Here is a 16,383-nt window from a genome sequence, read left to right on the forward strand (position 1 = left end):
AGATTCCATAAGAAAAAAAACTTGAGTTGATAAGAAAGTCAATCTGTTAATGATAAAAAGCTTATATAAATGCATGCATAACACACATGACATTACATAATGATTATTACATTGCAATATATATTAAAGTCCGTGTATAAATTAAGCTGGTCAGTAATAATGATTTCAGAAAAGCTAATTGTCCTTTGATACTAAATATGGACAAAAACAAATTGAGCACATCTGAGGTTTAATAATTCTCAGTGCTGGAAATCTGAAATAGAAACAAGATTGTCAGAGACACCCAGGAAGCAGGAAGCATCAATGGTAAGTGACATTGGGTTAACAATTCAGGTTGATATTCTATCATTACAAACTAAATTCACAACAAATGCCTATAAGTGGTAAAATAGTACATCATCCTGCAAGTGGAATTTTACCAAATAATTCTCCCAAAATTTACACTCTTCATTTGTTGCTCAATTGATTTGATATTTGGTCCTGACAAAGCATTTGCAAATGAAAATACGGGTAGTAATAAGTATGAAAAAAAGTGTCACTATTCCTTCCTCTAAATTACTTTATTCTCTTTCCTCCATTAAAATACTGCCCCATTTTTCACCACTTAGTCTTTACATCTTCGCCATTCATCTGTATTTCTAATCTCCTCTTTTCTTTATTGCAGCATTTTATCATCCTATTAATGCCCTCTCACACTCAATTGTTCCTTATTGTTTATGGAACTATGGAACAGTGGAAGTGTCAGGAACAGCTTCTTACCCCCTGCCATCCAGTTCCTAAATGGACATTGAACCCAGAAACACTACCTCATTTTTTAGGCAACACGAGTGGATCTGCAGATGCTGGAAATGAGGTAAAAACACAAAATGCTGGCAGAACTCAGCAGGCCAGACAGCATCTATGGAAGGAGGTAATAATGACGTTATTACTTCCTTCCATAGATGCTGTCTGACCTGCTGAGTTCTGCCAGCATTTTGTGTTTTTACCTCATTTTTTATATTATTTTTTGCTTTGCACTATCTTTAATTTAAATATTTAATATACATACATATACTTACTGTAATTGACCTACTTTTTTTCTATATTATCATGTATTGCATTGTACTGCTGCCGCTAAATAGACAAATTTTGTGACATATGCCAGTGATATTCTGATTTTGAATTGTTATAGCACAGAATGATGCAATTCGGCAGAAATGAGTCAGAAAATAAACAGGCCAACAACCTGGTCTGCATATTTACAACAGGATCAGTTCAATTAGTAGGATGTATTCATAACGGCGTCCACCCTGATAGTTACATACACTTGCTCTATTTCCAAACATTTTTCTCCTCGCATGGTTAATGATCAGGCTGCATAATTTTATTCAACACAGACTGACTAAAAGACAACAAGTTCTTCATTCGTTGATCAATGGATGCAATAGCTTTGAACACATAAAACATTGTTGTACTTGTAAGTAAAATATAATCAGTGTCATTTTCTTCAGAAAACATTTGAAAACAGATCAATGAGGAGAAAGATTCTGCATCTTAAAAGTAACTAATCATATGCTGGCTTTATTAAGCAACTTTTTAGTTACACTTTGGTTGAGCTAGTTTTATTTATGCAATAATTTTGCACACAATTTTTGGTGTTTTCCACCATTAAAATAAATATTTCAACAACATAAAGATATTAGTTCTTTTATTTTTTAGGATGTGTATGTTGTTGTGCAGGTCAACTTGTCGAGTATTGTTCCAGCTGAACACTAACAGGCAAAAAGAGAGTATTCAAACAAATTCTTGACTTGTGCCTTATACACTACACAAGTGTCTTATGGTTGCCAGGAGTTAAGTCACGTGTCACAGACCACCCAGCCTTAACCCATCCTTCAAATGGCATGGTATATGGTCTGTAACTTCAATTTCTATCAAGTCATTTCTTGATATCACATGAAATTAATCCAATTGACTGATGCTTGTCTTCTTTGATGATGGGAATCTAAGGACAAGATCATGCTGGACCATCAACTTGGAACTTCTCACTGAACCTAGTTTTAATTGCACAAGAGCTCTGCCAACATTTTGCATGGGATGCCTGTGAAGCCTCCACTTCCTGTGAACTGTTTAATTGTTCAAAATGAAACATGGCAGGAATAAAAAGCTTTGACTTGATCCTTAAAAATCACACAGAACAGATGCTAAACTTCATTTTGTTTGTCCCAATGCATGAAATTTTGGCTATATTTGAAGCTAAGACCACTTCTCCCAAACATGAGGAAATCTGCAGATGCTGGAAATTCAGACTCTCACAACTACCTGGACTATTTGTCTTCCCACCCTGTCTCTTGCAAAAATGCTATCCCCTTCTCACTATTCCTCTGTCTCCGCCACATCTGCTCTCAGGATGAGGCTTTTCATTCCAGGACGAAGGAGATGTCTTTCCTTTTTTAAACTAAGGGGCTTCCCTTCTTCCACCATCAACTCTGCTCTCAAACGCATATCTCACATTTCCCACACATCTGCCCGCCACCCCAGTTGGGATAGGGCTCCCATTGACCTCACTTACCACCCCATCAGCCTCCAGGTCCAACATATATTTCTCCGTAACTTCCGCCACCTCCAACGGGATCCCACTACCAAGCTCATCTTTCCCTCCCCCTTTTCTGCTTTCCGCAGGGATCGCTCCCTATGCGACTCCCTTGTCCACTCGTTCCCCCCCATCCCTTCCCACCGATCTCCCTTCTGGAACTTATCCTTATAAGCGGAACAAGTGCTACACCTGCCCTTACACTTCCTCACTCACCACCATTCAGGTTCCCAGACAGTCCTTCCAGGTGAGGCGACACTTCACCTGTGAGTCGGCTGGTGTGGTATACTGTGTGCTCCCAGTGTGGCCTTTTATATATTGGTGAGACCCGACGCAGACTGGGAGACCGTTTCACTGAACACCTGCGCTCTGTCTGCCAGAGAAAGCAGGATCTCCCAGTGGCCACACATTTTAATTCCACGTCCCATTCCTATTCTGATATGTCTATCCATGGCCTCCTCTACTGTCAAGATGAAGCCACACTCAGGTTGGAGAAACAACACCTTATATACTGGCTGGGTAGCCTCCAACCTGATGGCATGAACATTGACTTCTCTAACTTCTGTTAATGCTTCTCCTCCCCTTCTTACCCGATCCCTGACAATATTTATTTGTTTGTTTGTTTGTCTCTCTCTCTGCCCATCACTCCATCTGTTCTCTATCCCTCTGGTGCTCCCCCCCTCCTTTCTTTCTCCCGAGGCCTCCCGTTCCATGATCCTTTCCCTTCCCCAGCTCTGTATCACTTTCACCAATCACCTTTCCAGCTCTTAGCTTCATCCCACCCTCTCTGGTCTTCTCCTATCATTTTGCATTTCCCCCTCCCCCCACTAATTTCAAATCTCTTAGTATCTTTCCTTTCAGTTAGTCCTGAAGAAGGGTCTCAGCTCGATACATCAACAGTGCTTCTCCTTATAGATGCTGCCTGGCCTGCTGTGTTCCACCAGCATTTTGTGTGTATTGTTTACCACTTCTCCCAAGTTCAGGCTCAAGAAATTGAGCATCAGATCAATTAGTTCAATGCCCATTATTGAGCTGGAAATGAAAACTCATCAGGGGTCAGAGATCCAAAGGAAATGACCAGAGTTCTTGATTGTGAAGTGTGGTGAATGGAAAAATTTGGCATTATTCATTAGAGATAAACTGAATTGCTGAGGCACTCTTAATTAGGGGCCACAAGGGGAAGAACTGGAATTATTCACTGGGGATCTACAGGAGGTATGATTTGAGAATCTTAATAGGGATTTGTGAGGATAAGGACCAATATCATTAGTTATGGTTCAACAGGGAAGGTTTACATAGAAATATCAATGCCGTGCAGAGGTGAGAGTAAGGAGGTAGTTAAGCACTTATCGTGTGGACTTCTGAGACCAATTACATGTTGGACTGGGGTGGCCAATTGTCCCAGAAATACTAAATAAATGGAAACCCCTGGCAACATGGCTCAAGTTTCTTTGCAATTGTCCAAAAGAAGAACTGCAGCAAATGGTACTATTACATGCAGCCAGATGGGGCAAATGTGATGGAATCACAGAATGTCTTATGATGAAAATTTGCTTAGAGTGACTCAAAATGCCCTGCTAATTGTTATCTATACTTTGTTCCAGAATGAAAGCAGAGTTTTCACCTGCAACAGACTGATAAAAACAGAGGACAAGATGATATATTTCTTCACGATTTATGCTAGGTTTCTATGGATCCTGTGTATGGACTTGAAGACTTTAGGACCAGGTTAAAAGTTTTCAGAGTTAGTAGCCTGAGATTTCCAGGAATCAGTGGGCATGTTGTATTTTATCAATGGGTGTCTGAGCATATTCTTCAATCACACCCCCTCTTAATCTAACAGGGCTCAGAATACAAAGCTTGTTTTGGGAGTCTGGTGTTGGGGTTGCAAACATGACCTGGCCTATGGAACCTACTAAGTGTAATGAATATCTTAATGCTAGAGATGTTGGTCTGAGAAAGGAAACTAACATTGGTTCCCCTATCCTTACAGTGAAATTGAAGTACTCTGCAGAGACAGCAATGGCAATGGCTTTCCCCTTCCTCAAGGTGCCTATTTTGGTCAGTTCAGGATTCTATAAGTGTAGAAAGCAGAAATTTTTGCCTGATTTGAGATATTTTGTTCAGTTATTTAGAGATGCAGTGCAGAACGGGCCCTTCTGGCCCAACAAGCCACACCACACAGCAACCCACCATTTAACCCTAGCCTAATCACAGGATTACAATGACCAATTAACCTACTAACCAGTATATTTTTGGATTGTGGGAGGAAACTGGAGCACCCGGAAGAAACCCACATGATCACATGAAGAACATACAAATTCCTTACAGAGCGCATTGGAATTGAACTCCAAACTCCAACAGTCCAAGCTGTACTAGCATTGTGCTGACCGCACACAACAGTGGCACCCCGATGATGTTGATCATTAACCACAATTTTTCTCAATCAATCAAAAATTGTGCTGGAATACTAAAGGCAAAATAGGGCCAAGGTATGATTAATCCTACAGTATTATTGAGGAAGGTTTATTTACAAAACATTTTAATTGGTTTCCCTTTCCACAAATGCTGACTGACGGACTGAATTCTTTAGCATTCTGTTTTTGGCAATGCATGATATTATGCAATTCCCTAACAACATATATGGGACAGATAAAGTGCAACAGAGGTTAGGTAAATTGATTTCTGGGATGGGGTGGGATGAGAGCTGACATATGGAAACTTACAGAAAGCTTACAAGGTCCCTTTGGGTAAATGCAGGGATGATGATAAGAGGCCTAGATCGAGTGAAAAGCCAACAATTTATTCCCAGAGTGGAAAAGGCTAATCTGAGGGGCATAATTTTAAGGTGATTAGAAGAAAGTGTAGACGGATGTTAAAGGTAAGATTTTTATAGAGAGTAGTGTGAATACGTGGAATTCACTGCTAGGGGTGGTGGTAGAGGCAGATACATTAGTGACATTGAAGAAACTCTTAGATAGGTACATGGATGAAAGAAAAATGGAAGGAAGTGTTAGATAGATCCTAGAGTAGATTAAAAGGTTGGCAGAATATCATGGCCAAAGGGTCTGTACAGTGCTGCAATGTTCTATCTTTACCTGGGTTGGAATGTTTAGAATGCAGGGTCATAGTCTTAGTAAGAAATCCACCATTGAGGACAGAATTAAAAGACTAAGTAGTGAAACTCAGTTGTTTTCTACTTAAGACAGCAGTAGAGTTCATTTCACTGAGTAAAGCAAAAATAAAAAGGGTTTTTTTTTGGATAGTAAGTGAATCATGGAAAAGGAATTAGTAAAGTGTTTCTGAGGTAAAAGCTCAGCCATGATCTTATTAAATGAAGTAACAAGGGTAAGGGGTCAAATGGCCCATTCCAACCTCTATATTTTAATGTCGTAGCTGAGTTGAGATTGAACTTAACATGAGGTCAACGTTTGACCCAGTGTGACATCAAATAGTCAAGGTAAGATTGAAGTCAATGGCCACAGACATTGGATTTACACCCTGCACAAGGTGTGGTTCATAATCAATCAGCTCAGTTATATCACTTCAGTCAGAACAGCATGCTGCCCATCAGTGAGTTTCTTGTTGGCAGAGCAACTGAAGGAGCTGGACTTGGTCTGGATCATGCTGCTGTCTGTGTAAGAGAGGCAATGGAGGAGTCGGTGCGCAAAGGTGCTGTGCAGTCTAACAAGAAGTGATCATCTTAGTTGTTTTTCTTGTGATCACAAGACCCTGTTGTGGACCTTAACGTGGAATGCTTTAAGTTTGATTCACTGATTTATTGGCAGATGGTGGAGGAGCTATGTGGCCTCGGTTGAAGCAAGGTTTAGACCTCAAGCCACGGTGTCGTCTGTTTACAGCTGCCCAGGAAAGAGGCATTGGAGTCAATGCACTCCTCCAGAATGTCAGGAGTGGTGTGGCATGGTGCCTAAGCTGCAGTTGGTGCGGCCGCCCCATTGTTCACTTGACAGAAGACAGGCTGTATTGTGTTCGACTGCAGACTGCTGCAATATTCATAGGCTCCTGAACTATATTTTATTGACATCTTATATGTGTTTGCTATCTTGTATGTGTTTGCTGATTTATATGTGCTATATATGCCTTGTACAGGGTATGGCTGTTGCTACTGAGTTTTGCACCTTGGCCCCAGAGTAATACTGTTTCATTTGGCTGTATTCATGAATGGTTGAATGACAATTAAACTTGATCTTAAATCACCCTAATCTACTTCAGCAATGACCTTTCTTCCATCTCATGGTCAAAAGTGGGGATGTTCCCTAATGATTGCACAATATGTAATGCAATTTGCAGCACTTTATGAAAAGGAGTTGCACGCTGCAAGAACTTATGTTGAAGGGTCTTGGCTGAAACATCAACAGTTTATTCCTCTCCACTGATGTCACCTGACCTGCTGAGTTCCTCAAGCATTTTGTGTGTGCTGCATGTTGCAAGACTGCATAAAACTCAAACACAAGGAAGTGTAATCAATATTCACACCAGACAAATGCCAGGCAATGACCATCTCCAACAAGAAAGATTCCACTAATCTATCCATTGAGCACCAATCAATCTATTGGGAACAACTTCCAAAAGTGGTGCCTAATGAAGAATACATCCATCATTAAGGACCTTCACCATCCAAGGCATTCCCACTTCTCATTAATACCAACAGGAGCCTGGTGGACACATTCTCATTACTTTATGAACAGCTTCTTCTCCTCCACCATCAGAATTCTGAACAGTCTATGAACCCATGAACAATAGCTCACTATTCCCATTTTGCACTTACTTTTAATTGGAACTTTTGCAGCAATAGGGTGAGGTTGTAAATCAATGTGCTAAACTGTAGAGAATGTATCAAAAATATCTTTCCAAAATTTTTCCAAAAGAGGGCAAGACCAAAACATATGAGTCAGACAGGCTCCTCAGAATGACATCTATCACAAATTGGATTTATACGAGAGTAAAAACCAGCTAATTTATCTTTAGGCATATGAGCCCTATGTACCACTTTCAATTGAATCAGCGTATGTTTAGCACAAATAGAAGAAAAATTAACTAATTGAAAAATTTTCTCCCATTTCTCTATAAGTAAAGAAAGTTTAAGTTGCTTTTCCCATTCATTTTAAATTTTATCGGATATATCTGGCTGTATATTCATAATCATATCATAAATGATTGCTATTAAACCCTTTTGATAAGGGTTTAAGCCTAAAAATTTTTCCACGATATCAGCTGGATATGAAATTGGAAAAGTAGGTAACATCGTATTTAAAAAATCGCTGATCTACAAGTATCTAAAAAAATGGGATCTGGGCAAATTATATTTATTAGACAACTGTTCAAAAGACATGAAACAGATTTTATTATTGGGCAATTAATATTCGATAGTTAATATTTTGGACACAAGATGTGGATATTAATGTCAGTGCACAATGGGTTAATCTTGAATGTAATTCTGCACAAGGATTTTCTGTGACTTCCATCTTAGGGACCTCGCTTCTTTTCTAAATTGAATAAACAAATAGTTAATCCAATAATTAAACATACATTTCGAATATGGTTTCAGTTTCATAAATTTTTTGGCTTGAATAAATTTATTTTTATCAAGTCCTATTATATCTAATTTTTTCTTTCAACCCTCTGTCATGGATCAAGCCTTTTTGGTTTGGAAAACGAAGGGTATAATTTTGTGATTTAATTGGAACTTTTAGTAATTTTTTATATTTTGCACTGTTCTATTGCCACAAAACAACAAATTTCACAATGTACGTCAATGATAATAAAACTGACTCTGATTCTGTCTTTGATATTTAAAGGCTTTACCAAAGCCAAGAAACACTATTGCAAAGGAAGTTCAAATGCCAGTCAGGACTTGATGCACCATTGTTGAGTGTACAAGTGTTGAGTGGAGCTGGCCGTTATTTTCATGCTAGAAAGAATTAGCTCCAGACTTTACATAAAGTCATATGCAATGTTGGAGCTAAACTCCTGCATACATGTCATTCATTAGTAAAGAGAACAAAGCATATATTTTCTTCCATTAACTTCTTGAATCTTTGCATAATGTTTCTACATGAATATCCAGTACGAATAATTTCTTTTCAGTGTTTGATTCTGATGCAAATTTCTATATCCAAAATAGTTCAAAAGGTAAGACCCACATATTTCAGAATTTGCTGCATAATACTGCTAATTTGTTTAGCTAAATTCAATAGTAGAAACAGTAGAAATATATAGTAGCTTTCTTTTCAGTTAGCCCTGACGAAGGGTCTTGGCCCAAAACATCAACAATGCTTCTTCCTGTAGATGCTGCCTGGCCTGCTGCGTTCCACCAGCATTTTGTGTGTGTGTGTTGTTTGAATTTCCAGCATCTGCAGATTTCCTCGTGTTTGCTCGTAGAAATAATTAATATATCTGTGGTTAACGAGCAATAAATATTGCTCAGGTAGTAACCTGCACCTTTCAACTGAGCACTAAGATGACATCCTGTTTACAATATCTGTGGATTTTATTTTTAATACTACAATTATTCTCAGCCGCAAATGGATAATATGTCACTTCTAAAATTGCAAAATGTACGAGACTACATAATGATATATGATTTTTACCACACCTTCAAAGATTCAAAGTGACAAATGATATAAACAGTGCCACAATTTTTGTTGATCTTGCCACACTGTAGGGCTATCGACATCGTTCACTGACAAACAACTGTTTTAAAATCAGGCATGTGTTATGAATATTGGGATCTTTAGTTCAGTATATTATTACTGCAGAATTACCTATAAACATTCTGTCATGATATTTTCAGTCTCAAAAACTAAATAGCAAATTGAATTCTGCTTGACAGATCACCCCTAGATACTTTACTGCTGCATCAAGGATGATCACTTTAAAGTGTTTTCGATGCTTGAAACTTAGATTACATTTCAGCAATATACTTTTCTTTGACAAAACAAGTTATGTGAAATTACTTGTGAGCTCTACCAATTAATCCTAAATTATTTTTATAAAATTTAAATGTTTCTTTACAATACGTTCAATAGAATGTTTGGCAGCTCAAAGTGTCAAATGATCATAACCAAAATTTTCTAAGAGACTTACTTCATAGTGATTCTTGTATATAGCTTCCAGTTCCTTAAATTCTCTTTCAATTTTTTCAACAGTCTTCTCAACTTGTGAAACCTTATTTAAAGCTCTTCTCTTCTTATTATTAGTGTTTTCCTTAAGCTCAGTTAGTGCTGCAGCATCCAGTTTAACTTTGGCCTGTATTTAGAGAACAAGATCATGTAGTTGTTATATTTAGAGCTGAATAAATATGGAGATCATATCATTTTTTAAAGAAGATTCATAGTTATTAATAGGGTATCTCATGGAAAAACTACTAACAGAATTAAACAGTTCCAGCAAGTATTTAATGAAAACACAAAATGCTGGCAGAACTCAGTAGGCCAGACAGCATCTATGGGAGGAGGTAGTGATGACATTTCGGGTCAAAATCCTTCATCAGGAGTGATGAAGGAGAACTATTTAATGATATTGGAATTATGATAAAAATGCATAATTCTCGGAAGCAGTCTTAAGCTGGTTTTAACTTAACTACAGTCCAGACTAAAACTCTTTAAAAGAAAAATCAGTTATTTTTTTTTTAATATCTGTAGGGATAGGGAACATACAAACCACAGATTTTGTTAATCTTCCGCAGAAAATGATGCAGCTCCTGCAAACAAAGAATATCTTCCAATGCTGCATCACACTCATTATGAAGCAAATTGAGACTGGTAACTGGAATGAAGTAAAGTAACTCATTTATGAACTATCTGATCATTCAATGGTTTTATATTCATTGCATCTCAATGCAGGTTTTTATTTCTGCAGCTATGCAAGATATCTGAATATCATTCTGTCTACCCAAATTTGAAATGGTGCAAATAGGACAAAATTCTGAACCCTAAATCCATGCATCTGCTTTTATAAATAATAGAAGGAGTACTCCACCTCAAATTACATATCCACATGCTTCAGGAGACATCTCTGCCCCATTTTTAGAAGATTAGCTTCATTATGCATAATAGCAGCAGAAAATAAAGTCATCTTCAAACTCAAGCAACTGCTTAAAAAGAAAACTAGATAGCTCAGCTGCTTACCTGAAGTTTATTTCGCTGCGTCATTTCATCTCTGATCTTTCTCTTCACCTTTCCTATCTGATTCTACATGATAAACAAAGCAGAATAAAATCAAGATTGTAAATTCACTCTAATTGAAGAGAATTCCAGTAACTGCAGTTACCGCACACAATTGAAGTTACCGCACACAATTTTTTGGAGCTGAATACCAAAACATAATGCATAAATACTGTGTGAATGTTACCTAGTTGTGTTGTGGATTATCACTTTATGAAGATGCCTATCTGGCACACAAAGTTCAGTTGATGACAATTCATAAAGATTAAGTATAGCTCAATGGTTCCAATATTATGCGGCTGACTCATTTAAAGTTAACAAGCACTAGTTAAGCAAGAGTCAGCATTCTGATGAAAGGTATCAATCCAAAATATCAAAAATTCTTCTCCCCTCCTTGGATGCTGCATGCCCTGCTGTGTTCCTCCAACAGATTGTCTGTTACACTAGTAAAAGACAGACAGACATACTTTATTGATCCCGAGGGAAATTGGGTTTCGTTACAGCCGCACCAACCAAGAATAGTTTGGAAATATAGCAATACAAAACCATAAATAATTAAATAATAATAAGTTAATCATGCCAAGTGGAAATAAGTCCAGGACCAGCCTATTGGCTCAGGGTGCCTGACACTCTGAGAGAGGAGTTGTAAAGTTTGATGGCCACAGGTAGGAATGGCTTCCTATGATGCTCAGTGTTACATCTCGGTGGAATGAGTCTCTGGCTGAATGTACTCCTGTGCCTAACCAGTACATTATGGAGTGCATGAGAGTCATTGTCCAAAATGGTGTGCAACTTCGACAGCATCCTCTTTACAGACACTACCGTCAGAGAGTCCAATTCCACCTCCACAATATCACTGGCCTTACGAATGAGTTTGTTGATTCTGTTGGTGTTTACTACCCTCAGCTTGCTGCCCCAGCACACAACAGCAAACATGATAGCAAGTCTACACCTGTCATGTAAGGTTTTGTATTGTAGCCTACGAAAAAGTCATTACAAGTTCATTGTCATTCAACTGTATACACATATACAGCACAAAGATGTAGACAGCTAAATGAAACAACATCCCTCTAGGATCAAGGTGCCCTAATCAAGGAATCACAGTAGATCTATCACATACAGCACATAAATATTTACACAATATTAACTACAGATATACAAGTTGACATAAAGTGCATATACTGTACAACATATAGTTAAATATACCATTGGCACTATCATAATAATGTGTACTGGGAGATAGCAGGGCGTTCAAAAGTCTCACAGCCAGGAGGAAAGAACCTTTACCCACTCTAACCATTCTTATTCTTATACTATGGTACCTTAAACTTGACAGTAGGAGGTCAAAGAGATTGTGGAACAGATGGGAGGAGTACTTGACAATGTAGAGGGCTCTATGAATGCAGTGCTATTGGTAGATATCCTGGATGGGTGGGGAGGTGGGGAGAGAGACCCCGATAATTCTCTCAGCTGCTTTCACAGTCTGTTGCAGGGTCTTGCAGTCAGATGCCTTGCAATTCCCATACCAGATGGTAATATAACTGATCAGGACCCTCTCAAAGGTGTTCCAGTAGAATGTGAGTAGAATAAGTGTAGGAAGTCTTGCTCGCCTCAGTGTCCTCAGGAAGTGGAGGCACTGTTGTGCGTTCTTGACTAAAAAGGTGGTGTTGAGGTCTTAGTGGAAGTGGAAAGCTGGTGAAAATGTTTTATGCTTACAGAAGAAATGTCTTAATGCAGTGGAATCAGAAAGTAATGGAGACCAATATGAAAAGCTAAGGATATGGAGACTAAACATTACAAGTTCAATGAAGTCACATGCAAGGCCATAGGCAAGGAATGCATCTTCAAATGCCTTACATCACCAGCTACATCAGCAACTGACAATGGACTAAATCTCCCTCAGTCAGGAGTATTCAGAGCCTTACCTCACCATCAAACAAACAGCAAATTCCAAGCCAGACATACAAACAGCAGCTTATACATATTTCACCATTTAATCAATACAACCAAATAACCAAAACATTTATTTAGAGTGCAGTGCAAAAGCCTTAGGCAACCTAGATTTTTTATATACTTTTTTAATATTATTTTTTGCTTTCTGCATTTGTATGTCAGTAGAAAAGAGCAAATTTTAGTTTTCCAAACAATTATTTTCCAAAAAAAAGTGCTAGAGAGAATTTTTGTGTTTCATTAAAGACAGTAACATATTAAGTGACAGAATAAAAACCTTGTCACTTTGTAGGTACAGTGGTATGCAAAAGTTTTGGCACCCCAAGAGATTTGAGATCCAGATAACTTTTACCAAGGTCTCAGACCTTAATTAGCTTGTTAGGGCTTCTATGTGGGGAAGAAGGATGGCTCACTGGGCCCCTGCATTGATTACCGAGACCTAAATAGCATAACTATAAAGAACAAATATCCACTGCCCCTTCTCAACTCTGCTTTCGAACCACTTCATGGAGCCACCATCTTCTCCAAGTTGGACCTACGAAGTGCTTATCTTCCGGACAGGATAAGGGAAGGAGATGAGTGGAAAACAGCATTCAACACCCCCCTTGATCACTTCGAACACCTGGTCATGCCATTCAGCCTCACCAATGCCCCTGCCATTTTCCAAGCCCTGATAAACGATATCCTTAGAGATTTTATTAACTGCTTCGTGTTTGTCTATTTGGATGACATCTTAATTTTCTCCAGCAGTCTTCAGGAACACAACCACCATGTCCGTCAGATCCTGCAGAAGCTTTGGGTGAACAAACTATTTGTAAAAGCGGAGAAGTGCAAGTTTCACATTACTTCAGTCAGTTTGTTAGGATACATCATCGAGAGTGGACAAGTGAGGGCGGAACCTGAAAATATCCAGGCGGCGGTGGAGTAGCCTACACCCATGACACTCAAGCAACTCAAGCGATTTCTGGGGTTTGCAAACTTTTACCGTCGTTTCATCAGGGATTACAGCAGATGGTAGCACCCCTTATTCGACTCACTTCTCCTAAGACCCCATTCAACTGGGACCCCAAAGCAGATGCTGCCTTCTCAGAGCTGAAGAGGCATTTCACTTCCACTCCCATCCTGGTTCAACCAGACCCCTCTTGTCAATTTACTGTGGAGGTCCACGTTGGGTGGGAGCTGTCCTCTCCCAACATTCAGGCCCTGACCAAAAACTTCATCCCTGTGCCTTCTTTTCTCACCGGCTGTCACCCGTTGAACGAAGTTACGATGTTGGGAACTGGCGGTCAAACTTGCTTTGGAGGAGTGCAGGCACTGGCTGGAGGGCGCGGAACATCCGTTTATCATCTGGACCGATCACAAGAACCTTGCATATATCCAAACTGCCAAACGCCGGAATTCCTGCCAAGCCCGTTGGGCATTATTTTCTGGCCAGTTCAGATTTACACTCACTTATCGTCCAGAGTCCAAGAACAGGAAGCCCGATGCCCTCTCCCATCAATACATTTCTGAGGAGGGCCTTCCCAACCCCTAGATTATCTTCCACCAGACTATGTAGAGGCTGCCCTCATCTGGGAGATTGAGGCCATAGTTAAAGAGGCCCAACGGACTCCATCTGACCCAGACAACGGACCCTCCAATCACCTCTTTGTGCCCGATTCCATTTGATCTTAGGTTCTCCAGTGGGGCCACACATCTCATTTTGCCTGCCATCCTGGGATTGATCAGACTCTGTCCCTCCTTAAGAGACATTTCTGGTGGCCCTCCATGGATGCTGACACCTGTTCCTTTGTCTCTGCCTGCTCTGTTTGTGCCCGTGGAAATGCCTCCTACTGACCACCTGCTGGATTGCTTCATCCCTTACCTGTTCCTAGCCGTCCTTGGTCTCACATTGCACTGGATTTCATTACGGGACTACCCCCTTCACATGGAAACACTGCTGTACTCACCATGGTGGACCACTTCTCCAAAGCTGTGCACTTCATAGCCCTTCCCAAACTCTCTACAGCTCGGGAAATAGCCGACCTTCTCATCCATCATGTCTTCTGCCTTCACGGGATTCCCTCCAACATTATTTCTGACTGGGGTCCCCAATTCATCTCTCAAGTTTGGAGACCTTTTTGTCAAGCCCTTGGAGCCTCAGTAAGTTTGTCGCCTGGCTTTCATCCTCAGACAAACAGGCAAACAGAATGAGCTAAACAGGATTTGGAAGCAGCACTGCACTGCATAACTGCCAACAACCCATCTACCTGGAGGAACTCAGCAGGTCGGGCAGCATCCGTGGAAACAAGCAATCAATGTTTGGGGCCAACGAAAGGTCTTGGCCCCAAACGTTGACTACTCATTTCCACGGATGCTGCCCAACCTGCGGAGTTCCTCCACCGTGTTTTACGTGTTGATTGGGCCACAGCATCTGCGTGTACTTTGTGTTTACTACCTGTCTACCTGGAACACCCATCTCACTTGGGTAGAGTACATCCACAATTCCCTGGTCAGCACTGCCACCAGAATGTCTCCCTTTGAATGCTCCCTTGGTTACCAGCCCCCTCTGTTCTGCACTCATGAAGATGATATCACTGTGCCTTCTGTTCAGGCCCATCTCCGCTGGTGCCGCAACATCTGGAAAGACAAATGCGCTGCCCTGCTCCGCTCAGCTGACCGCAACCTGAGGATTGCCTTTTGCCATTGGATTGCTGCTCCTGATTATTGGCCTGGGCAGAAGGTTTGGCTCTCTTCTAAATGCATCCCCCTCAAGAATGAGCCCAAGAAACTCGCCCCCTGCTTCCTGGGACCAACTCCTCAGTGGTCCGACTCAAACTGCCCAACTCTATGAACATCCATCGTACATTCCACGTTTCCCAGTTGAAGACGGTATCTGTCAACCCCTTGTGCCCTCCTGCAGAATGCCCTCCACCCACCCCGGTCATTGTTGACCACCCAGTGTACACTGTCCGGCGATTACTGGATGTGCGTCGTCGAAGCAGGGGCCTCCAATACCTGGTCGATTGGGAGGGATACAGCCCGGAGGAACATTTCTGGATTCCTCGTTCCTTCATCTTGGACCCTTCCCTCATCCCTCATTTCAATCTGGACAAGCCTGGTGGATCACCAGGAGACCCCCAATTGGGGGGGGGGGCAGGGGGGGTACTGTCATGGTCCCAATCATTTATTCCCTATCTTGCTCCTAATTTCCGTTGATTGTGCCACGGTTCCGACCATTTATTTTCCCAATTACTTCTAATTCGCTTTGAGGACACCTGGTTTCCATCTCAAACTGCAGTACAAGAACTCTGGCATTACAAACCCTAGTTGCCAGATCGTTGGTCTTTTTCCTGTGAGATAACTACGTTTCCCAACTGCTTAGAACCGTTTGTTCTAAGTTTAGCTGCAGTTTCAAGGTTTAACTATGAGTCTCTATGAGTCAAGGCTCCCTATCAGGGCTTCGTGTCAAGATCCCTCCTGTTTGCTGTTTGGCGTTTACGCCCACGTAAGCATCCAAACTGAATTTCCATGCCTGTGTCGTGCCCTTGGGTTCCGCTTTCTTTGCTCATTGTAACAGCAAATTCTGGAAGCAAACATCACACCGTCTGTAAAAAAGCTGAAGATGAAAAGAGGATGGCTTCTACACCAGGATAATGATCCTAAACACACCTCAAAATCCACAATGGACTACCT

The 16,383-nt window shown here is 40.5% G+C and overlaps 2 protein-coding genes across 22 annotated transcripts in view; one reads left to right on the forward strand and one right to left on the reverse strand.

The window, feature by feature from the left end:
* Positions 1-8,059, forward strand: part of LOC132399677 (uncharacterized) — a 53,052-nt gene extending 44,993 nt beyond the window's left edge. The window contains exons 2-4 of one of the 3 annotated variants that reach the window (XR_009514041.1): positions 665-853; positions 4,177-4,316; positions 6,361-8,058. Coding sequence is in view for 1 of the 3 variants with exons in the window: in XM_059980327.1 (XP_059836310.1) it covers positions 665-853; positions 4,177-4,300; positions 6,361-6,599 (552 nt within the window). In the remaining 2 variants the exon portion in view is untranslated. Of the gene's footprint in view, positions 1-664; positions 854-4,176 lie in introns of all 3 variants that reach the window. The other 2 variants (XM_059980327.1, XR_009514039.1) reach the window with 2 other exon arrangements.
* LOC132399618 (coiled-coil domain-containing protein 178) overlaps positions 1-16,383 on the reverse strand; it is a 310,549-nt gene that overhangs the window by 201,151 nt on the left and 93,015 nt on the right. For all 19 annotated transcript variants that reach the window (XR_009514032.1, XR_009514029.1, XR_009514031.1 and 16 more), the window contains 2 exons: positions 10,723-10,785; positions 9,680-9,841 (listed from right to left, as the gene is read on the reverse strand). Coding sequence is in view for 15 of the 19 variants with exons in the window: in XM_059980243.1 (XP_059836226.1) it covers positions 9,680-9,841; positions 10,723-10,785 (225 nt within the window). In the remaining 4 variants the exon portion in view is untranslated. The remainder of the gene's footprint in view (positions 1-9,679; positions 9,842-10,722; positions 10,786-16,383) is intronic.

The sequence above is a fragment of the Hypanus sabinus genome, chromosome 1 (genome assembly GCF_030144855.1).
Source record: "Hypanus sabinus isolate sHypSab1 chromosome 1, sHypSab1.hap1, whole genome shotgun sequence".
NCBI lineage: Eukaryota > Metazoa > Chordata > Chondrichthyes > Myliobatiformes > Dasyatidae > Hypanus > Hypanus sabinus.